The sequence below is a fragment of the Castor canadensis genome, chromosome 12 (genome assembly GCF_047511655.1).
Source record: "Castor canadensis chromosome 12, mCasCan1.hap1v2, whole genome shotgun sequence".
Lineage (NCBI taxonomy): Eukaryota > Metazoa > Chordata > Mammalia > Rodentia > Castoridae > Castor > Castor canadensis.
Window position 1 is genome coordinate 47910920 of NC_133397.1, and position 24245 is coordinate 47935164.

The following is a 24245-nucleotide window of genomic DNA, read 5'->3' on the forward strand; positions in this document are numbered from 1 at the left end:
AATAGGAAGACAGTGTAGGAACTGAGGAAAATACTTACAAGTTTAAGAAGGTAAGCCAGCTGGGCACCAGTGACTCACATCTGTAATCCTGGCTACTCTGGAGACTAAGAGATCTGGAGGATCATAGTTTGAAACCAGCCAGGCAAATAGTTCCTGAGACCCTATCTCGAAAAAATCCATCACAAAAAAGTGCTGGTGCAGTGGCTCAAGGTGTAGACCCTGTGTTCAAGTCCCAGTACGACAAAAAAAAAAAAAAAAAAAAAAAGGACAAGCGGGAGGCCCTGAGATCAAGCCCCAGAACCCGCCCCCCACAAAAAAAACCACTCAAGAAAACGAACGCTGGTGGCTCACACCTTGTAATCCTAGGTTCTCAGGAGGCTGAGATCAGGAGGATCACGGTTTGAGGCCAGTCTGGGCAAAAAGCAAGAGCCTAACTCAAAAATACTAAACACATACACAGGTCGGGCTAGCGAGTGGCTCAAATGGTAGAGTGCCTGCTTAGCAAGTGGAGGCTCTGAGTTCAAACTCCATTACTGTAAAACAAAACTGACTGGAAAGACATAACCAGAATGGCAATTACATGCACACTGAATGAAACACCCTGGAAATGTGGTATGCTGCTTGAATTTAGGAGGCTATGGGAAATGGCCTGTTGTTGGTTTTATTTATTTATTGCAGTACTGGGGTTTGAACTCAGGGCCTCACACTTGCTAAGCAGGCACTCTACCACTTGAGGCACTCTGCAGTCCTCCTGATCTCTCTCTCCTGAGTAGCTAGGATTATGGACGCGAGCCACTGGCTCCCGGCTGTTTTTGGTTTTATATCAGAAATCAAAGGGATGCATGGAGATTGGGGGTGTAATACAAGGGTAGGGCGCATGCATCGCAAGGCCCTGGATTTAATGGGAACACTCCCCCCCAAAAACTGTATGTTTTCAAGGGAAACATGGCTCAAGATGTAGATTAAACTGAGTTTTGAGATTGTGCCGTGTAGAGCCAGCTGTGAGTGAAATTGTAAAGTGAATTCTGAATTCCCCTTTTGCGGTTTCTTTCAAGGCTTCGGGGGAGGTCGCAGCCGCTTTGCTGTGTCTTAGAGGAGTCCTCCTTCAGGTCTGCATTCTAGAATGACCCCAACTCACTAAGGTCAATATGTCCCCAAGTATAGCATCATTTCCTGTGGACCTTAATCTGAATTCGTAAGTGAAACCCTAACGTGCAACTGCAAGCCTCCCTCCGAAGGTAAGCAAGGATTTCCGCGGAGAGCTGAAACCGGCCACAAAAGGTGGTTGAATCTCACGACCAACGGCGGGTCTTAGCATTGCTACTTTCTTCTAGACGAGTAACAAAAACTGTCACAAGTAAAATATAAAGCTGTAAGTTACAAAGTACAGTTGACGCCTTAGCAGATGGGGCCCAGCCCAAGACGGGCTGGGGAGGAGATGCAGGCCCGCAAGCTCGCAGTAGGTCACGAAGGGCTGTGAGCACACCTGCGCCTCTTCGCTGGCATCAGACACTACGCAGCGCACTCCCCGCCGGCCGAGCCTCCCACGGCGCGTGCGCGGACGCAGAGGGGGGCGGAGCCAGCGCGGCCCTGCCTCGGAGACACCGGGCTTCCGGCGTCGGCCGATACCTCTCCAGGCGCTTCCTCCACTGGGTCTGTCGGCGTGGCAGCGTGATGGCCGGTGCGGATTTACGGGCAATGCTAGAGCAGCGGCTAGGCGCCCTTGCCATCCGCACAGAGGTTGTGGAGCACCCCGAGGTGAGGCTCCTGCCTTAGGGGTGACCGCTGAGACAGCTCTTGCCGAAGACGTGTACACTGCCGCTAAGACCAAGGGGCCACGGCTCACACGGGAATGCTAGTAGAGCATTTCCGGGGTTCAAGAGGGTGAAAGCGATGCGGCAGGGACAGCAGAGGTTCTTTGACTGGGGACTGAGGTTATCGTAAGAAATCTTAAATTTTCACCAAGTTAGCTTTAGTGCGACACGTGGAGAACTTGTGTTAATCCGATCAGGGATGTCAGTTTGTACATAGACTCTTTATATAGGTAAAGTTACTAAGCGGTGAACCGCCTGTTCAGTGGCTGCGATGTGTCAGGCACCATCAGTAAAGCAGGACGTGAGGGTTGACGGTTTGGTATTTTGCTACCTTGGTCGGTTTAATCACAAAACTTACTCATTATACTTTTGCAGCATGGTGAAAATTACCCCTTCCCCCCAAGGTAGTTACAAAAATGTACCATAAAATTTTAACATGGTTTAGTGCACTGATGTGAAGATTTATATGCAAGTATTTTATGGAACCAGTGTGCAAACCTGAGTGACATTCGAGAATAGCTAAAATGGCAGCCTTCAAAGAGTAAAGAAATAATGTCAGCATTCCTCACCTTTGCATATTTAACATCAAAATTACATTTTTTTCTAACCTTCCTCCTATATAGTCAAACTCCTCCCATTCTTTACCTGTATATATTGATAGATTTTTTGTTCTTTATGTGTTAGTCCAAGATTTTACTATTTTGTAACCCTCACTGTGGTTACATGTTTGTAGAGTGGAAGTTGTCATATGGTCTAGAGGTAATGGAAGTACTAAGTCTCGGACTGATGTAAACTTTTAGTACTAAAAGTTTAAAAAAAAACAAAAGCTTTTCAGGAATGTGTGGGATTGGAATAGAATTCTGGTCTGAGGTCACATGAGGACTTTTTTTTTTGGTGGTGGTACTGGGGTTTGAACTCAGGGCCTTGCATTTGCTAGGCCCACTTTTCCACTTGAACCACATGATCCCAGCCCTGATATGAGGAATTGAGATGGCAGGAGTTTTCGAATATTTGGTAATGGGCTAGAGATGAGTCTCTGCCAGTTAAATTCAGAGTACTCACTAACTTTGTTTTCATCCAGCAAGCAAAATAATCCAGGTATATGTATGTGTGTATATCTGTATCTATATCTATCTATCTATATATAGATAGATATACATGTTACTTTATTTCTAAATTCTTCATGTGATATCTTATAGGTGTTTACAGTTGAAGAAATGATGCCTCATATCCAACATTTGAAAGGAGCACATAGTAAGAACCTATTTCTTAAAGACAAGAAGAAAAAAGGCTATTGGCTGGTGACAGTTCTTCATGATAGACAAATTAATTTAAATGATCTTGCCAAGCAGTTAGGTGTTGGGAGTGGAAATCTGCGGTTTGCCGACGAAACAGCCATGCTAGAAAAACTAAAAGTTGGTCAAGGCTGTGCCACACCTCTAGCACTCTTCTGTGATGATGGAGATGTGAAATTTGTACTGGATTCTGCTTTTCTCGAGGGTGGACATGAAAAGGTATACTTTCATCCAATGACCAATGCTGCAACCATGGGATTGAGCCCTGAAGACTTCCTCACATTTGTCAAGAAAACAGGTCATGATCCCATAATACTAAATTTTGACAAAAACTAACTGGGCTCACATTTAGAATACTTTTCTGAAAGCTCTTTTTATACCTGTAATTTTAAGAAAGAACCGATAGAATGGTACCATTGATTTGGGGACTATCATTTTAAAGGGATTTTCATCTTAAAAAAACCTTGATAAAAAAAGATGGAAGCCTGATGCTGGTGGCTTATGTCTATAATCCTAGCTACTTGGAAAAGGATCATGGTTTGAGGACAGCCCAGGCAAATAGTTTATGAACTGAAGATGTGGCTTTGTAAGTACAGTCCTGAATTCAAACTCCAGAAAGACAGGGCTAAAGATGTGGCTTTGGATGGTACAGCATCTGCCTAGCAAGCATGAGGCCTTGAGTTCAAGCCCCAGTACTACCTCTGTCACTCCCCCTCTTCCCCCCCGCCCCAAGAAAAAAGAGGTAGTTTTGGTCACGTCAGAGATTATGTCTCCCAACCCCTTTGACAATTGTTCATTATAGGGATTCCTTTAATAATTAGGAGCACTTTTTTGTTTTTTGTGGTACTAGGGTTTGAACTTAGGGCCTTCACCTTGAGCCATTTCACCAGCCCTTTTAAGTGATGGGTTTTTTTAAGATAGGGTCTCACAAACTATTTGCCTGGCCTGGCTTCGAACCACTGTCCTCCTGAGTAGCTAGGATTATAGCCGTGAGCCACCAGTGCCTGGCAATTAGAAATACTTTTAAGATTAACTAGCTTGCATTTTTATAGTGTTTATTGTACTTGAAAAAAAGCAAGTTATAAAACTATGTATAAAGTTAAACATGATAGTGTATAGGATACAGCGGGGGGAAAACCCCCAAAGGAATATAGGAATATGTTAAATTGTTGATAGTGGTTATTTTTGGAAAATGACGATTCAGGAATAAAGATTGCCCAGCAAGATAATTAAACTTGGGGTAAGGATAAAAACCTTCTATCCCCATTGTCGGGAGCTTGTTTTTAAACTGATTTTTTTTTTTCTTCAGTGGAAGAACTTTCTGTAAAACAAAAGTTTTAATCTAGAAAAACAAACTCTGGGTGCAAAATGTTACAATCATCATACTATTAAAAATACATTTTAAAACTTAGTAACAAAATATACATTATGCCATTAAAAAGGACTTGTTATTTGTTCAGGGGTTAGAAATGTAGAGTTTCTTTTGTATCGTACTCTCGTTATTTCTAGAATAGCTTCATTTATCCCCTTTCAATTACGATAACAGAACAGTATTAAAGCCTAGGAAAATGTAAAGGCAATTGTGAATAGAGGCTAGTTCAAAAGCATGCAAAACGAGAATGTCTGATATTTTTTCATCCTGGAGTCAAACAAAAGCCTTCATTAGTTGAATACCTAATATGAGTTAGACTACAAACATGCCTCAACTTGTCATAAAAAAAAAAAAATCTCGTATTTTCCTCTAATACAATCAAATGGGATATTCAGCTTTGTTTTTGGCAGTACTGAGCTTTGAACTCAGGGCTTTGTGCTTGTTAACCATACTTTCCTGTTTGATTCTTCAAAAATAAACTGGTAGAGATACTGTATTTAGCTTGCATCTACTTGTTACTGAAAGGCAAATAAAAGTAATGACTACCTTATTCTAGGGTTCCATGTTAGTTTTTACCTACTTTGTACTGTATATACCTCTAATACAAAAATTTTGGGTTGCTTTGCACATTAAATGAAGGAATTAGCATACTCTGTGGACCTTGGATATGTTATCTGAAAGTGAAAACGAGCTTGGAAGAGACTGATTTGCCCAAAGATTCAAGGTCAGTTACCACCCCCCACCCAAAGTCTAAGTGAAAATGAAAGATTCGTTTGTGCAGCCTATCACACTTCTTAGCAGTTTTGCTTTCTGAAGTTTCAGTTACCCATAGTCAGCTACTTCCAAAATATTACATGGAAAATCCCAGAAATAAACAATTCTTAAGTTTTAATTGCATGCCATTCTAAATAGGATTTCACCATTCATTATTGAATTATTTCATTATTGAATTACTTCTTTGTCCAGGGTATCTACACTATAAACTTGTAGCCCCTACCAGACTGACTAGTATGATGGTATCACAGTGCTAGTGTTCAAGTAACCTTTATGCAGTAGCCTATTACTAGGTCATATTTCCTACGTCACTGATCCCACCTACCTTACTTTTATCTCATCATGTAGACATTTTGTTGTATCACAAGAGTGAGTACAATACTTTGAGAAAGGGACCACATTCACATAACCTATTGTGATATAGTTACAAAAATTGTCTTATTAGTTACTATTGTTAGCATCTTACTGTGCCTAATTTATAAGTTAAACTTTAATATAGCTACTACATAAAGGAAAAAATAGTATTTACAGGCTGTGGTACTATTTGTGGTTTTAGCCATTCACTGGGGTTCTTGGAACATCCCTCCTCAGATAAGGGGGACTACTATAGATTGTATTTAAACCTATCTTGGGATCAACAGAATTGACATTCTCCTCTCAAAATGATTAGGACAAAATAAAGAGCTGTGTCTGAAAATTGTTCTTCGAGGCAAAGAGTAATACTTGGCTAAAAGAATTTAATTTTTAAATGATTACTAACCACTTATAAAATTATCCATTTTATTTCTTTTTATATCAGAAAAGTGAATGTTAATCCAACTGAATTTTTTAAGGAGAAACAGTTAATAACTAAAATGAAAATGAATGTTTTTAAAAAGACAAACAATGTTGTTTTTTCATGAGTTGGCATCCTGTGATTGATACTATGTATTTTACCATAGAACTCCAAATCCCTCATTAGCATTAGTGTTAAAGGAAATGTTACACCTTTTATATTACTTGATTTGGTATTTAATAATAGTCATTAAGTACAATGGCAAACACTGAAAAAGAGAACCTTTAGTAGAAAAGAAAAAGACAGTTTAAAATCAGGTTGTTAAAGGGTGTTATAAGTGCAACATTTTCCATTAAACATTTTTCCTCTTAAGGCATTTTCATTGTTCAAATATCTCAACATGTACATCAAGCTTTATATTATAAAATGGGCTCCTTTTGTATTATTTATTCAAAACTTAAAAAAAATACATCTCAGGGCTAAGTAGCTGAAAAGAAAAAGACAATTCACCACTTTTCTCATAAAAAGTAACTTAAAATACAAAAGTAATTTAGCATACATTATTAGTCCACATTGCAATTCCAAATTTGGTACAGTATTGTTTTCCCTTCCTGAAATAACTGTTAAGACAGTACAGGCTGTGGTATTCATTCATGAGGTGGCTACAATTCTGTAATATGCACAGTGATTTTTAAATAGGCTTTTACATCATGCCTTGTATGAAAGGTGCTACATAAGAACTTGTCTTGTGAACTCCTTGGTAACCACCCATTCAAAAACTTGGACCAAAATATTTCCACATGGCCAGATCTGAAGCATATTACTAGAGCTCTGGACTGAAGCTGTTACCCTGTATACTGAGTTTTTCAGTTTCTTTGGGGCATTAGGCATTGACTTAAAATATAGCCAGATTACAAAAAGGATGTCAAGTCTGGTAATGAAATATATGAAATAGTCCTGGTGAGTTTCTAGTTGGCTTTACTATTTTGTTTGGCAAAAGTTTATGTAAGGGAAAAGAGGGGCTTTTTACAGTTTGCTTCTAAAGGAAGCTTTTGGAGAAGGTAAATACGTAGTTATTATCTAGTCATTTCTTAAAATGGTATTAAAAAAGTGATGAATATAATTGAAATATTTGTATGTTACTGTCTCAATGTGTTCCCTTGGTTGGCCTCTTCTTTTCTCAGCCATCTGACTTTGATTTAGTACGTCAGGCTGTCATTTAGCATTTTCTTTTGAAGCACTAATGTGCTGATTAACACCACAGGTTTTCTGTATTAGGAGATTAGTATTGTGGAGAGGTCAAAACTGGTATCATTCACCCTTATTGGGTCACCTTCACACTCATTAAATTTCAACTTATAACTGTCCTGGGATGTGCCCTAGTTGTGCAAATTAGATGCTAGTTAATATAAATCTAAGTTACCCACTTACTGTATTTAGCTAACACATAATTCTACATTTACTTTCAACTTGTCCAACCAAAAATGAATTTACATTTTTCACAAGTGTTTCTAGACTGCCATGATACACATTTACCAACTGGATACTTGAATTCAGGGAGTCATGATGGACAGAGATAGTTCAAAGTCTAGAGAATAGATTTTTTAATATTTCTATTGTGCAATATTTGTATTTCTGTGAGAACCCTTTGTATTTACATTTACTTACTTAGCACCTTTCATCCAAGAGTTTCAAAGTGATTTAATTTTACAGTATTGATGGTGGCACTGAGTTAAATAAATCCAAGCTCTCTTAACTTTCATATAAATTTCTGGTCAATCAAACATGCTGTCTCTTTTTTATTGATGGTCTTTTCAAAGGTGACTAGAAACAGCTCTGCTACTGGCCTACCAAACAGAGACACAGACAGACAGACAGAGGGGAGGGACAGAAAGATGCTTTTCTCCTGGTAACTGGGTAAGTGATGATACATATAGTTCACAAACCACACATTATGAAATACAGAATTATTCCAAAAAGTTCTTTAGAGCTGGTATCGAGAGCCTAAGAAGTGTACTGTTAAAGTGAAAAATAGTATTTTCTCATTTCAGATTATTTTGATATTTAGGTTAAATAATGAACTTGCAATAATGTATTTTTTGGACTTCATAAGAAAATAAAACTGTGATATAAAATTGGAACTACTAAAAAAACTGACGTTTCCCTGGGCTAACTAAATCTACTTTTTTTGTGCTTCTTCCAAATGTTTATGGTAACAAACACATACAAAGATTTCAAAAGTACCAATAACAGTTATCAACTTTAATGTGATATTATAAAGGACAAAAACAGAAAAATTCTTATTAATAAATGATAACCTTAATAATAAGTGAGTCCCTGGCAAAATGCAGATCATAGTAAATTATTTACACTTTTTTGCCATAAAAAAACTTCTTAAGCAATAATCAGCTCTCAAGTTAAAAAAACATGTACATAAACCAATAGCAAAGAAGTGAAGTGAGTTAAAACATAACAGTTTTTTCTTGGGAATGCTATTTGTTGGAAAACCATCTTACTAAAAAATGTTTCAGAAAAACTTTTATTTTGTGTCAATGTATGAATTTAGTGTAGCATAGTGGAGAACATAGATTAATTTCACTAATTTTTTTATAATTTATATCTCATGATGGATTTTTTGGATGTATTTTATAAACTGAATTTCTTTTGCAGTGCATCAAAATAATTGGCCTTAAAAAAAAAGTACCAACACATGCAGTCTGCTAACCAAAAAAGGCTCTGACATGCCAAAAAGATTTTCTCTGTATCTTGATATATAGTACATTCCACAAAATACTACAGCATTTAATTTAGATTTACACAACTAAATATAAATGGCTAGATTTTGGCTAATACTTAGCATTAAGCAAACATGGATAAATTCATGAACAAATGATGAAAGAAGTAGATTGTTCTTAGAATACTTCTTGTAACACTTGACCTCTTGGTCCTCAGTGAGAGAATGTCCTTTATTCAGTAGAGCTCAAAAATACAATGTATAGTTAAGTCCTAAAACCTTCTAAAACTTTTGGCAGTTGAATCCAGTAGAGCTCCTTGATTCAAGGAAGGAATGAAGGTTTTTTCTTGCCTGCTCTATTCACGAAGAATTGTTAAAAAGTCTCCTTTAAGATTTTAAAAAAATGGTTCCTATAGTTGCTAGGTGTCTTGTTACTTCAGAAATAAAGGCTTCATATTGAGAAACTGAAGGACACTTTTCTCTCTGTATTTAGTTGGAAAGTAGAAAGAAGAAAGAAATTGTAAGAAAAAGCTTGAAAATAAGAGAGAAATAAACTATAGAGCAGCCACTATAAGAACAGCATGCACCAGATATTTCTATGAGAATGACAGAATGGTAGAAAATCGGAGACTTTTCTTGAATACCTCTTTGTAAAATAAGCATTTAGTTTATTTTTATAAAAAACTGTGGGGAAGTTGTATTCCTATCACAAAAGGACTTCGCACTATTCACTAGTAAAATTAAATTTAAGTTGAGTGGAAAATAAGTTTTAATGGTTGGTTTCCTATACTGACAAGCAAAACCAATGACAACAAAATAATTTTGCTTTACTAGTAAGTAAAGCAGAAAGCCAACAAATTAAGCAAGCAATATTTACATCTGTTAATGCAATGTGCACTTGTTCTTAATTTGGTTAGTTTATATAAATGAGATCAATCTCATTGTTTTAAGCAGTAAACTCACCACTTGGCCCACATGTCATGTAGTGGGTAACAGAATTAGGAGCTTTGTTGCTCCCTAGACCTGCTTTTTGAATTCCTGCTTTCTTGTACTTTGTCCACATCTGCAGGAGAAAAGCATTTCATGTTATTTAGTCAAAGGTTGAACATAACACAATTCATAAAAGTAAAGAGATCTCATTGAGTAGGGCAGGGAGGAGGAATTTTTAACTGTCCGGGAGATCTGATTCTTCTGTTTATTGTCTCCCACGTAGCTGGGGTGCCATCATGCACAGCCTATGAACTGAGATGGGCTCTTATTAACTTTTTGCCTTGGGCTGGCCCCAAACCTTCCTGATATCCGCCTCTTGAGTAGCTATACAAATGTGAGGCCCTACACCAGGTCTGATTTTATATTCCACAGTCATAACATTATGAAAGCTGTAACTGTTTTCAAAACTCTAACAATAACATTTCTTTCCTCTTCCTGTCAGATATGCTTACATACTTACTATGTTTATTTACTAAATGGTCACCAGTTTTAAAGTAAAAAAAAAAAATCTTGCAATACAGTAGTAAAAACATCCACACTGAAATATTTATATTATTTACTAAGAAAAGTAGGGCTGAGGCATATTTTATAGACATTCCTTACATTGGTTAAAACTAAACTTGCTTTGCTCAAAGCAGACCTAAAGCTTAACATAATGCTTACATCACATAAATCACATGGGTGTAATTTCTAGAAAGTTAGGCCATGAATACAAAAGCTATTCAGTTTTATCATCTATAGAATCAAGGTAATAAATTTGCAAATTGTTTTCAAATCCTTGGTGAAACTGTAGGGAGATATTTTATGGAGTGTTTTAGAGGAAATAAGTACAGCTGCTTGAGTCATATTGCTTCACTCGTATATTAAAAAGTTTGGCCATCTATGTAAATTTTCCTTTAAACAAAGTATTACGTTGATTTAAAAAAATCTTGGGGGTAAACATTGGTTTCATATGATTTCTAAGGTTTTTTTCCTATTACTAAAAATCTGATTTCAAATACTATGAAGAAACACAATAAGATACCAGTATTATGGGGCTGGGGCCATAACTCAAGTTGCAGAGTGCCTACCTAGCAAGCCAAGACCCTGAGTTCAATCCTCACACCAAGGCAGTGTGGGGGTGAGGGGGAGAGGAGAGATACTGGTATTGTTTTGAGAACATTTTATGACTCCACAGCTGGTGATGGTTTCTTGAAATCTAGTCGACATTCTCAGGCAATCCTCAGAACACATGAACATGATATGTGTTTGTCTCATATGCGGTATATATTCTTATCATTTGTTGGTAAATACTTCTTTCCTATATAAGTTCAATTTTGTAAAATAAGTATATAGTTTAAGAATATAACAGCACATGATTTTTAAATGTATTTTGAATGAATAAAGTAAATATTTTAAATTTAAAGTGTTATGGCTAGATTTATGATATCTTAAAAATTTGAAATAGTTGTGAAATAGGCTGGGGATACAACTCAAGTGGTAGAGCACCTACCTAGCAAGCACAGGGTACTGACGTCAAACCCTACTACTACCAAAAAAAAAAAAAATTACTCAAGTGGTGAAAGTTTCAAGTAAAATAATCTTTTTTTTTTTTTTTTGTGGCAGTACTGGAGTTTGAACTCAGGGCCTTACACTTAACTAGGCCACTCCACCAGCCCTTTTTTTTGTGTTGGATAATTTTGAGATAAGGTCTCACAAACTATCTGCCTGGGCTGGCTTCAAACTGCCATCCTCCTGATCTTTGCCTGCAAAGTAGCTAGGATAACAAGTGTGAGCCACCAGTGCCTGATCTCTGCCTGCAAAGTAGCTAGGATTACAGGTGTGAGCCAACAGTGCCTGGTTTATGAAATAATCTTTGAATAACTGCAGAAAAAAAAGGATAGTTATTGTATTTGTGTAATATTTGGACCCCCCATCTAATCAATGCTTATCATTTTTACCAGGTTTTGGAAAAAAGAAAAGGGAACACAGCAGCACTAAAAATACTTGGAATGTTAGGACTGACAGGGCACAAACTGACAGTAAAACAGAATGATGTATTTGTACAGAAAGTATATTAGGTGGCTCAAAAAATATGAAAAGTTTCTGATTGTTTTCCTTTCACTACCTGTACTAGAATCTTTTTTTAGTAATAACTGTAAGAAAGAAAAAATAGTTAACAATATAAGTGAAAGGTATCTAGCTCCTGAAATGATTTTGTGTAAGTGTAAAGAGGATAACTTAATTTTTAAAAGGATACCAATTTCACTAAGCAAAGATTCTCTGTAGATTTTTTTCCTTTAGTCCAATAATAATAACTTAAACAGTTTAATATAATACCAAGTACAAAATAAGTTCCTCCTCACTTAGAAAGTCACATTTCAAGGCATTCTTTCCAGATGCCAGACTGAGTTATTATCAGTAGTATTTAGGTTTAATCAAAATGGCAAAAACATTCTGGAGTCAGAGCTAAGATACTCCTCCTCCTCCTCCTCCTCCTCTAGAAGTAGGTCAATCAGGGTTACAGCCTTTTTTTAATATTTTGGGAATTAGAGATTCAAGTTTAGCTGACTTGCTTTAAAGTAATATGAACACAAAGATAATTAAAAGTCTATGATGCTAGAGTTAAGTATGTAGATATGTCTATCTTGTATGTTTTATTTTTGGTAAAGAATTTGTTTTTAATAGAACAAATTTTAGAACTAAGAATAGATACATACTTGTTTAAAAGTTACAAGTTTTACAAGTTTAAATGGTTTTACATTTTAGCACAGTATATAAACTTGCTGTCCTTTTTGCATAGAAGTAAAAATACAAATTCCCAACATATTGAATGTGACTTGGTTTATTTTTCTTTGACTCATATATATATCTTTATATATTATATATATATATATATATATATATAAAGATATATAAAGAACTGGAAAAATATTGTGTTAACTAATTCGAAATAGGCAAGTCATCTTAAAGGAAAGATAATACTTGAGCTATTGTATTTATCAGATGAATGAAAGTGCAAGGAAGGAAAAGAATACAAATATTTCTAGTCACTGTATAAAATCACATGTAAATTTGAGGGGTATTTCTAAGAATAATACTACATTTATGAATAAACAATGTTTTAAATTTGGACAATGTTTTATAAACATGGGCATTGACTAAAATTAGGTTGAATTATTGACTATTTCTTTGAAAACAGAACAGGACACATGGCATAATTAAGTGACAAAAGAAAATGACATCTTTTTACATATTTTCCTTACTAGTACTGTACACGTGCAACATGAAGTACACATTCTAGCAATTAAAGGAGGGGGAAGAGTAAGAGAGAGAGGGGGGAGAGGGAGATAGAGTGGGGAGAGAGAGAAAGAGAGAGGAAGAGAGAGAGAAGACGGGGCAAGAAGATGGAGGAAAACGAGAAATGAACATTCCTTTTTGGAAGCACAAATGCTTCTTGGTAATAAAACATGCAACTATATTAACATGCTTCTGGATGTCAAAGTAATAATCTTTTAACAAGCGACAGAAATGTAAAAGAGTAGCATGTATAGTTGAGAATTTTAAAGGCATGCAGAAAATATACGACGTGATTATTGTTTCATGCAAGCTTTGGTGTGGTTACACATTCATGTTTATATACATGCCATCACGTACAGGTGAAGTCTATGCAACAATCTTAAAAATATACCTAAGAAAATGATATTTTAACAGCAGCTCTTCAGATTAGAGAAGACAGTGCATATCAAATAACATCAATATATTATATTATTTTGATCATACACAACCATATTCATACCAAACAGTTTGATTATCCTCAGTAACCAACAATGCAGCTTCTTTGTCATCAGGATAAGGGCATGCAGGAGTGATAAGATTACTGCTATCTACAGAGGATTGTGGGTTACTGTTACTTGGGTTCTGACTATCAGAAAACTGTTCATTATCTTTCTGTGCAGCTCTACTCAAAGAGGCAGAAGTCTGGTCAATTACTCTGGTGACTGGCCTGGGCGGTAACCCACTTATGTTACTAACTAATTCTGTGTTCAGGGATAGAAATGGTTGAGAAGAATGAGCCACAGTAAATGACCCTATGCTATCTTTAGCAGATACTCTGAAGGCATCATTAGACATTTTAATAGTGGCAAAAGTTTGGTTTACAAAGTGTGACTTTTTTGTTTTTGAGTTTCTAACCTGGGCATACAGAGACTCAGGCATATCTGTAGCTAAATCATTTTGGGGACCTTTAGCATGTGTTGGACCTTGAAGTGCATGAGGGGTCCACTGGTGCAAATGGTACTCACTAGATGATGCAGTGGTGTTGCTATCAGCAGTAGGTGGTGGTGAATCAATTGAGATAGGCAGTCTACTGTCCTTGGTCAAAAAATCATGGATGCTTGTCCTTCGTGTTGTTCCTTCGGCAGTAGAGATCACACTACTTGCACGTGGTAAAGTGGCATAAGGATTGCTATCTTTTGATTGTCGTGACAGAGAAGTTTCCTTTACTAATTTTATCTTTCCTTGAGTGCCTGCTATAGGTTTTCCTGCAGAACTAATAAAGTAGGCATCTTCAGTCTTTCGAGGACCAGGTCTCACAAACTCAGGCTTAGTCGTCCGTCTATCATAGAAGTCCCCCGGAGTTTTTCCACTTACTGACCTGGACAGACCACAGCTAACTGGCTTGTCTTTTCCCAAAAAGTCAGAAGATACAGACAAACTTTTCATTACTTCATCTAAAAGATTCTCTTGACTTGAGGACTTTAACTGTTTTAAAAAAAACAAGAAACAAAGCAGATTAGTGAATATATATATCTCTCCCACCCCCATACTAGAGATTGAACCATCAGGGTTGCTTAACCTACACCCCAACCCTTTTTCTTTCTTTTTTTTGAAATAGGGTCATATTAAGTTTGCCCTGGCTGGCCTTGAACTTTGATCCTCCTGTCTCCGTCCCCACCAAGTAACCGGATTACAGAAGTGCATCACCATGCCAGGTTTGAATATAGTCATGTTTAGACTTTCCCGATATATTGAGCTGTATAATATAAAGTTGCTGGTATGCTGACACTCATAATTTAAAAACAAAAAAAGCTCCAAATGGTGGTATTCACCTAAACTAAAGTCACCATACACGAAACTAACCTGTATTGAGGTAAGCTTGTTGCTTTCTTCCAAAAACTGTTGTAGAGTAACAACTTCACTTCCAGGAGAACCAGTTTTCATCTTGTGATGTGCTCGACTTTCTAGTGTTTCTGGAGTTTTGTGTTGGAGCAATGGACTTGATCTGGTCTGTCTTTTCAGGTACTGGATTGGACTGCTACCACTGCTGGACCAAGCCTCATGATCAGGAAACAGGCTAAATTCTCCACTGCTGTGGCTTTGTGGCCTACTTTGGTTATTAACTGCACCTGCTTTTGGAGTAAATGCTGTGTTGAGATTTCAGTAATAGAGATGAAATTAATACTAAGTAAGAAATAACATTTGTTGACTGGGCTTTTATTCTATGAATAGCCAAACTTATTTTCAAGCTTTGTTTAGAAATGCTTACTAAGTCATGTCAATCTTTCATTTATCTAACAACTGTCTGTCTGCCATAGCTTATGCTCCTTATTTTGTCAACTAACAAATATTTTAAGGAGTACAGGGGCAAAAATGTGCTTCACATTCAGAGCCTTATACAAAGTAAACATTCAGTACATTGAATGAATGAATAAAATGAAAACTTTAAAAATTCAAGTCCAAATAATTGAAAAATACCTCTAGACTAAGAACATAATCACATTAATTTTAAATTACTTCAGAATGTTAAAACCCAACTTTTTTTTTTTTTTGGTGGGACTAGGGTTTGAACTCATGGCTTCCCACTTGCAAAGCAGGCCGCTCTATTGCTTAAGCCACACCTCCAGCCCATTTTGCTCTGGTTATTTTTGCCCAGGCTGGCCTTGAGCCACAATTCTCCCAATCTCAACCTCACAAGTAGCTAAGATTACCAGCATGAAGCATCACCATCAGTGCCCAGCAAAACCCTACTATTTAAAAAAAAGAAACAACAAAACCAAAACTATTCCTAAGAAGTCCTCATTTATTGGAAGGTTTTTCTGTTGCTCCTAAATGAAGAGGCTTAAAATTTAAAAATTTAAATGATACATATGAAAGGAAGGTCAAATGGAGACATAATTAGTTATAAAATTCCAGTAAAAACGAAAAATTTATCTATTTGAGGCAGGGTCAGGGTGTCACTGTGTAGCCTATATTGGCCTGGACCCACTATGTAGTCCAGGCTGGCTCAGAACTTGTGATCCTCCTGCCTCAGCTTTGCAAGTGCAGGAATTACAGCTGTGTACAACCACATCTGACTTACTCTTTTCTCAATGTCTGAATTATCTGATCGTTCCTGCTATCTAATGTTGTTATGATTCCTATATAACTTTACAAGACTCAGCTGAGTTAGAACTATATGGAATGCAAATTAGCAAGTTCTAGAATAAAGCTTTCTAAAATTTATGTTTAATAAGAGTACTGATTTGTTTTGATCAATTGCAAATCATACAGTACATCAGGACAGAAAATGCAACTTTCCAGGATTTCCCAATCACAGTGAGTAAAGGGGGTCATGGAAGAATTTGTCTCAAGTTATAAAACATTTTACAGAAATAAGATTTTCTTCAATTTTTCAAATAAGAAGAAATTCTTCATGTCTTTAGACTATGTTTTTTTACTGGATGTAATATGATTTAAAACATAAAAATTAACCCCCCCCTTAAAAATCAGATATTTTAGGTCATTGCAGTAATATTAATGATAAAATTAGAACAGAGACAAAATAATTTTATAATCCAAAAGCAACAGAACAAATGTATTCACTGTAACTCAACAATTCTGTACTTTCCAGAATTTTAATAGATTGATTAAACAATTCTAAAACTGGAAAAAGCAGTAAGTGTTTAAGGAAAAAGGTGTTAGTGAGGGTTTCCAGATATTTATATAAAAATATCACCTTGGCATGCATATTTAAAAATTAAGGAAAAAAAGAATTATTTCAATTCTTTATATGAGCTATATATATGTATGCATCCAAAAGCTCTTGTGCAAAACACACATATAACAGCTTCTCAAATTAAAAAACAAAGCTTCCTTTTTTGTGGACAAATTACTTTTAAAACATGTAATGCAAATTTAATATACATGCACCATGAAAAAATTAAGACAACCATTTAAATGTCAAAGAAATAAAACTAAAATAAGGAGCTACAGATAATTCTGAAGTATAAAGATTACATACAGTAGTACTATTTTATCTGTAAAGATGAAGAATTGAAACTAAAATAACTGTTTTTACATCTGTATACATTGAAATACATTTGTATTACAATGTAAAAAAGTACACATGTTTCAAAGAGCTAGTTTCAAATAGATGATCTGGATTTCAAGCTTTAGCTCCAGAAACTTCATCCCGTCTCCAGCTTTTTCTCCCCTGGTACTGGGGAATGAACTCAGGGCCTTGTGCATGCTATAAGCATGTGCTTTACCACTGAGCAATAGCCCCTGCCCCCTCCAACTTGTAAAGGTTACAAAAATAGATGGAATGCATTAATAAATTTACCTACAGCATACCTTTGACTTCATGGAGTGAAGCATTATTATTGCTATTGCTAGTGGATGTTCTGCCACTATCAAGGCTGGCTGGTCTTGAAGCTAAATGAAAAAATCAGGAGACAGTGTGATAAAACTTCCAGCTGATAACACTGAATTTCACATTCTGATCACAGAATGATTTGAGGCAGCAAACATGCATACTTTCACAGGCTGAACATGCCCACAGAGAATGAATTTTTTAAGTTAGAAAACAATGGCATTTTCAGATAGTTCAGAATAGAACACTTCTGGAATAACAGCCAAGTTTCAGAGAAAACAGAAAAAGTGTAAATTTGTATTTGAAAATGATTTCTAGATGGATACCACAACTGTTTTCATTTAATAGAGTGACATGGTCCCCCAGTCTCCCAGCCCCTTAGATCAGACAAGAAGCACTGCATATTGCAGAGTTGCCTGAAGAGGAGACTACTTTACAGTTAATGTCCTATATTTCTATCCATACAAGGGAAACAACAATTCTATAGTTAACACTAACTGATGCTACTTCTTAAAATCTTGCTCACACATGAAGTTCCTTTAATGATATCCATTTCTTGTTAATAACTTCGCTTAGTAAGATAGAATTTTCTACACTGAAATTTAAAAATCTAAAATACTCAATAATGTAGAAAACTTTCTATTTTTTTGTTTGTTTGTGATGCTGGGGTTTGAATTCAGGGCCTTGAGCTTGCCAGGCAGGCACTCTACCATTTGAGCCACACTGCCATTCTTTTTAGCTTTAGTTATTTTTTTAATAGGGGCGTGCTTTTATGCTGAGACTAGCTTGGACTGGAACCCTCCTGTGCACTTCTCACACAGCTGGGATGACAGGTATAAACCACCATGCACAGCTTTTTACTGATTAAGATGGGGGATGAACTTTTTGCCTGGGCTGACCTCAGTGCAATCCTCTGGATCCTCTTGAGTAGCTAGGATTTCAGGCATGAGTCACTGCGCCCACCTAAAAATTTTGATTCTTAATGTTCATCCTTTACCAAAATAAATATTTACAAACCAATGGCAAAATGTAACTAATAACTAACCTTATGTGAAAATGGTGACAAAATTACACTTGAGGACTGAGCAGGCACACATTATAAATGACCTTGATTAAAATAGAGAACACTTCTAGATGAAGCAATATATTTTGGTGGGATTGGGGATGGAACTCAAGGCTTCGCAACTACAAAGCAGATGCTCTACTGCTTGAGCCACACCTCCAGCCATTTTGCTCTGGTTATTTTGGAGATGTGATCTGCACAAAGTATTTGCCCAGGCTGTCCTCGAACCACGATCCTCCTGATTTCAGCCTCCCAAGTAGCTAGGATTATGGGCGTAAGCCACCAGTACCCTGCCGAAGCAATAATCTTAAAAGGGACAAAAGGGAGAATTAGATTTGAAGAAATGGAAGAACTGTGAGATGCAGGACAGAGAAAACATGCTTGCTGGCAATACCACATTCACCTCTTCAATGCAAGAGCCTTAGCATTCCCATTCAGCACTTAATACATACCCTCTAAATTAAGTTCATATCTTACCATGAACTCTTGATCCCGTACTAGAATCATCACTAATACCTTGTGGACTTACGTCTTCAAAGGATGTAGTATCTACATAAAATAGCAAAATGGATATAAATATTTTTGTAACAAAAAATTTCATTATAAAAATTTTGCAGAATATGGAAATTGTATTTTAATTACACAAAATACATCTTGATTTGACACATTTCAGAGACTCAGCCAGAAACTGGAACTAGAAGTAAGAGTAGCTATGATTAGAGTTGACTTGCTTAGGGAAAACACCAGAAACAATGAGACAACCTCCCCTGTGACCCTGCAAAGCAAAGAAAGAACCTGGGCAGTTCTATGTGGTTCCCTGAAGTTGTAGTGCTTTTTTTTTTTTTTTTTTTTTAAGTTGTATCACTCCCTTCTTTTTTTCACTCTTTACCTGGTTAACTTCTGGTTTTCCTGTTAGTTCATTAGCTGTTTATTATGAAAGAAGGTCTAAGGAAAGATTTTAATTGTGTAGTGACTTAAATTTTCGAAATGATTTGAAAATTCTCCCAAATAAAATCCAGATCATGGTTTGATAATAGTTTCAGATTGTTTGAGAAGAACTACACAGGGAAAAGTCAAATGAAAATTCCTGTTGTCAACAGTTACACCACAGTGCAAATAGCAGACGGCCTATACCTTTATTATTAACCAACTGCTTGGATCTGAAGCCTGCAGAAGAGTTGACAGTTGAAAAGTTGATGGCTGTAGTAGAGAAGGCCATAGCTCCCAATTCTTTTCTCCTTTTACCCGTTGAAATATCATCAGGAACCTCCAAATTCTCAGTACTACCTGTCCACTGTCCTGCTAGGACCATGGACTGCACCAGGTCATTCATGGCTGGGATGCAAATGAAAGCAAATGAATCAGCATGGTTAATGTATTTGCTCTTATTTCTATTTTGTATTATAAATGATGTTTTCTATGAATTAATGCAAATGGACATAAAAACTTTAACAATGTCATTTGAGTTTTGACATGCATTCAGCAGAATGAAATGAGGCCAAAGGCTGATAAATTTCAGTAAGTACTTTTATCCCACCTCCACCCCCAATAAAAAACAGAAGGGAATTTTACTGTATTCAATTGCCATGCTTTTGCACAATGATGTGCAACATAATTAGCAGCCTTCGTAATGTGGCTTTGTGGTGACAAAACGTAATGAATTAAGATGGAGAGCAGTTCTTATACAGCATCATTATTGAAAATGAACAAGTCCTTGGTCAGAGCAAGTTACTGAAGAAATTATTCATTTTACAAATCAAATAAGTATACCACTGAATAAAAACCTGAAAGAGATATCCAAAGTGACAGAATTTAATGTGATTATGTTAATTACCCATTCCACTTAAAAAAAGAAAAACTCAGATTATTGTATAAAGAATGACAAACATTTTCAAAGGTTATAGGCCACTTTATTTAATTGGGTTTAATAAGGAAATAAATTCCTAATGCTAAAGGTTTCATTATATTTTCCTTAAGTAAATTTCTTTGGGAAAAATCTCGGCATATAAAATTAAGGGTTTTTTTTCTGCCAACTCTTAAAAAGCACTGGAAATTTACAAGTATATTACATGTATTACTAAAAATATGCACATATATTATATGTATATAATATAATGCAAATTCAGTGCCAGTTTTGAAAAAATATTTTTCCAGCTCCTTGTACTAAAGGAAGACTGCACTTTGCAAAATAAGAAATTGGTAGAGTCCACAGAGAGGTTAGTGAAAAATTAGTAATGGAAGCCAGTGTAGTCATTTGAAAGAAGCCGAACTGTCATAAAGTCTTACACATGGAACGACGGTAGCAGGCCTTCATTTTGTCTTTATCCTTCGGTCTGTTCCTCAAAAAGGGCAGTCTTTTCAGTGCAACCACTTTAATGTCAGAGCATGAGGAAAAACAGAAACAGGGAAATGAAAGAAAAAAAGGGAGAAGAACAGATGGGAGTTAAATGTTGAAATTAAGGACAGAAATGAATGTTTGAGTTTCAGCTATGTATGCTATATTAAAAGCTCTAATCTCATGCTGCTGAGTGATAATGAAAAATGAAATATGTATTCTGATACTTTAAATACTTGGAAAAGCACTGAAGACAATGATGAGGAACAAATACCTTGAACGCTTTGACTGGCTACAGTTCTATAAAAATAGGAACTGATTAGAATTACTTATGGAGAGGCTAAATTTCCTAGTTAAATTGTAATGGTAAACTTTTTAAATTAGGTTATTGGAAGTTCTTAATAATAATGATGAAAATGTACGACATTTTTCAAGCCTGTTTTTTCTTTAACTTTTAAAATTAAAAGTTTTTATCTTGAAAAAGAATTTAGGAAAATGCACATTCTACCAGAATATTTTAGTAATATACATCAACAAAAATTAGGCTGCCTATATGTTGAAACAATCTAAAGAGACTTTTAAAAATCACCTTAAAAGCTAACATTCTGAAGAAAAATTTGATTTAAGTTAGATTCTAGTGTTTTGTTTTTTTTTTTTAATTTGATAGTACTAGGGTTTGAACTCAGGGCTTTATGCTTGCTAGGCAGGCACTTTACCAACTGAGCCACTCCTCCAGTGTATTTTATTCTGTTTATTTTGGAGATGGGATCTTGTGAACTATTTGCCTGGGCTGGCCTTGAACCTTGATACTCCTGATCTCAGCTTCCCAAGTAGCTAGGATTATAGGTGTGAGCCACCAGCACTCTACTGCCTTATTGAACAGCACCAGAGAAATACATACTCTTTCAGTCAAAGTCTTTCTAAAGATGAAATATCAATTATATTGAGTTCCTTTTATAAAATGTGGGTTGGGAGAAAGAGAAAAAAAAGAGTATTTTGACAGCAGTAGTAGTAAGTATTAGCACTAAGCTCTGAAAAAGTAAAAGCTAAGGAGGTACCCAAAGCAATCAAACTGAGAGGAAAAAAAAATGTATCATTTTAACATATGTTAAAGGGCCCTCTGGGTGAGTATATGTAAAAAAAAAAAAAAATCAAGCACTGTGCAAAAAATTTTTATGAGTGAAAAGTATTATTCCTCAAGTAACGGAATCATTACAACAAAAACAGTAACTAGCCATTCTAGCTACATTTTAAACTCTATTTTGGTAATATTAAATATAAAATTATGTTTTTTTTTTTTTTTTCCAGTACTGAGGACTGAACCCAGGGCTTTTCACAAGCTAAGCAAGTGCTGCACCACTGAGCTACATCCTCAGCCTTTTATCTCTTTGGAAATTAACTTAGAAGTTACAAAACAATTTGCAAAAAGACTAAAAAATGTATTACACACAACCTTAACTATTTTTTCTCAGGGTTTGTTATCATCTTGTAAATAATGAAAACTTTTTTGATGAACTGACAAGTCTCACTCATTAAAAAGAGTTGCAATGGATATAGCTTTTTAACTTGTTTGACTGCTATAAGGAAAATTCATGACATTTAAGCTTCTCATTTTGACCTATTTCTTTTCAACCTTGGTAAACACAGCTGTTTTCAATGATTAAAAAGAAATGAACTGAAAGCAATGTAAAAATGGACACTTAGCTAAAACAAAGCTGAGTGGTTGCAGCATGCACATGTTGTCTTGTTTAGATACTTTTTTTTTCTTTTTCTGTTTTCAATTGTTTTCCAAAGACTGCTTTACTGAAAGACAGACACTCTTCCAAAATGATAAAAAGGATAAAAAGAGTTTTAAATTTGTCGGAGATGAAATGTGATTCTTCTTGTGGCAATTAGTTTGGAAGTATGCAATGTTTTTTTTTCCCCAAAGTATATGTAAATTAAGGAAACATTAGTACTGTGTATGTGTGTTTTGTTTTGTGTTTTGATGGCACTGGGGTTTGAACTCAGAGCATGCTTGCTAGGCAGGCAGTTACCACTTAAGCCATGTCCCAGACCCAGTATTGTTGGGTTTTATGTTTATTTAAAAAACTCTAAAACAGAAAGGAGAATATTACTTCCTTCTGATTCTTACTGTGAATGTTATAGCAGTGTATGAATGAATGAGACTTATACTTCAAACAAACAAGACATCAAGAGACTGTTGTGCTTTCTTATGTATGCTCATATCTGAATTGAATCAACTAATTAAAAAATTAAATACATACATTATCACTTATTACTTAAGTGAATCTAAGGTAACTTTAGCCATCTTTAAAGGAAAACTTGATGATCTCTCCACAACAATAACTATTCATTTGGTGGACAAGGTAGTAATCATTTTCTGTGGAGATAACTGAATTAAAGTGCTTTTTTGGAAACTAGTCTATATACATATACATGTATGTGTATACTTTTTTTTGTCATTGCTACTTATGGATTCTAGTTTTCAGGCTGCTATAGTTGTATTCTGAAATATACTATATAATGTCTAAAATCATACAATCTAAGGCACTGTCTCTTTTCAGATATAATTTACCTGAGGTCAAAACACTACACAATTTTTGAGTGCTTTGAGAGTCTCCCCATATGGGGAAGCAGCATCTACTTTGTTTGCTATTTATTTCAACTGAATGGTGTGTGTGTGTGTGTGTGTGTGTGTGTGTGTGTGTGTGCGTGCTGTGTGTATGTTTAAACTTGGTGACACTGGTGATAGAGTGAGATGACTCAAAGTATCTAGATTTTAAGATACATACATAAATACACACACATGCATATGTATCTATATCTATATCTGTATCTACAGATTTTTTTTTTTGTGTGTGTGTAACTGGGGTTTGAACTCAGGGCCTCACACTTGCAAAACAGGTGCTTTACCGCTTATAAAGCACACCTCCAGCATTTTGCTGTGGTTATTTTGGAGATGGAGTCTCCAAATCATCATCCTCCCGATCTCAGCCTTCTAAGTAACTAGGATTACAAGTGTGAGTCATCAGTACCTGGCCTAGTTTTTTAAGTACTTTATAAGAATATCAAAAGTCAACTGTTTTATAAGAATATTAACAGTCAACTTCTTGGACATCTTCAAAGGGTTTAGTAATGAGTTCTTTTTCACTTGAAATATACTTTTTGCTCTTGCTATTCATATTAGCACTGAAATAAAAACACTATAAGTTGCATAGGGTGTGTTATGATACTTCTAAATCTGTAATAAAAATTAAAACAAGTTTATATAAACTTACATCTTCCCATCTTTATTTCATTTTAATCAAAACTTTATCAAGCATCCCTTAATCATTTTCTTAACCTTGTTATTTCCAAATAATTTAATAACACCTCTTCAAATTCATACTTATTTTTCTTTGCTTCCTTGAATGTAATAACTTTGCTCCAATTTGATACCAGTGAGCAAAAACCTCATAAAATGCCTTATTTTGATTAA

At 35.6% G+C, this 24245-nt stretch overlaps 2 protein-coding genes across 16 annotated transcripts in view; one reads left to right on the forward strand and one right to left on the reverse strand.

Annotated features, from left to right (window-relative positions):
* Positions 1–1568: 1568 nt before the first annotated feature.
* LOC109681760 (prolyl-tRNA synthetase associated domain-containing protein 1) lies at positions 1569–22316 on the forward strand. 7 transcript variants are annotated; one of them, XM_074049747.1, is made up of 4 exons: positions 1571–1758; positions 3014–3407; positions 5121–5205; positions 7851–8126. In XM_074049747.1, the coding sequence occupies exons 1-4, from the start codon at positions 1675–1677 to the stop codon at positions 7852–7854; spliced, it is 567 nt and encodes a 188-aa protein (XP_073905848.1). In that variant the 5' UTR covers positions 1571–1674; the 3' UTR covers positions 7855–8126. The 7 variants fall into 7 exon arrangements, 5 of the variants coding, with proteins under 5 accessions (XP_073905847.1, XP_073905848.1, XP_020012233.1 ...); XM_020156644.2 differs by having other exon boundaries at positions 3014–3328; positions 7851–7947; XR_012439692.1 differs by lacking the exon at positions 5121–5205 and adding an exon at positions 15035–15053 and having other exon boundaries at positions 1573–1758; positions 7851–7947.
* The window catches only part of Ccdc88a (coiled-coil domain containing 88A), a 139215-nt gene continuing 119299 nt past the window's right edge, over positions 4330–24245 (reverse strand). For 2 of the 9 annotated variants that reach the window (XM_074049737.1, XM_074049736.1), the window contains exons 26-33: positions 20716–20799; positions 19564–19764; positions 18907–18978; positions 17348–17428; positions 14876–15144; positions 14038–14497; positions 9728–9827; positions 4330–9247 (exon numbers count right to left, since the gene is read on the reverse strand). In XM_074049737.1, coding sequence (XP_073905838.1) covers positions 9763–9827; positions 14038–14497; positions 14876–15144; positions 17348–17428; positions 18907–18978; positions 19564–19764; positions 20716–20799 — 1232 coding nt within the window. In that variant the 3' untranslated portion in view covers positions 4330–9247; positions 9728–9762. Of the gene's footprint in view, positions 9248–9727; positions 9828–12720; positions 14498–14875; positions 15145–17347; positions 17429–18906; positions 18979–19563; positions 19765–20715; positions 20800–24245 lie in introns of those variants that run through there. The other 7 variants (XM_074049731.1, XM_074049735.1, XR_012439690.1 and 4 more) reach the window with 6 other exon arrangements.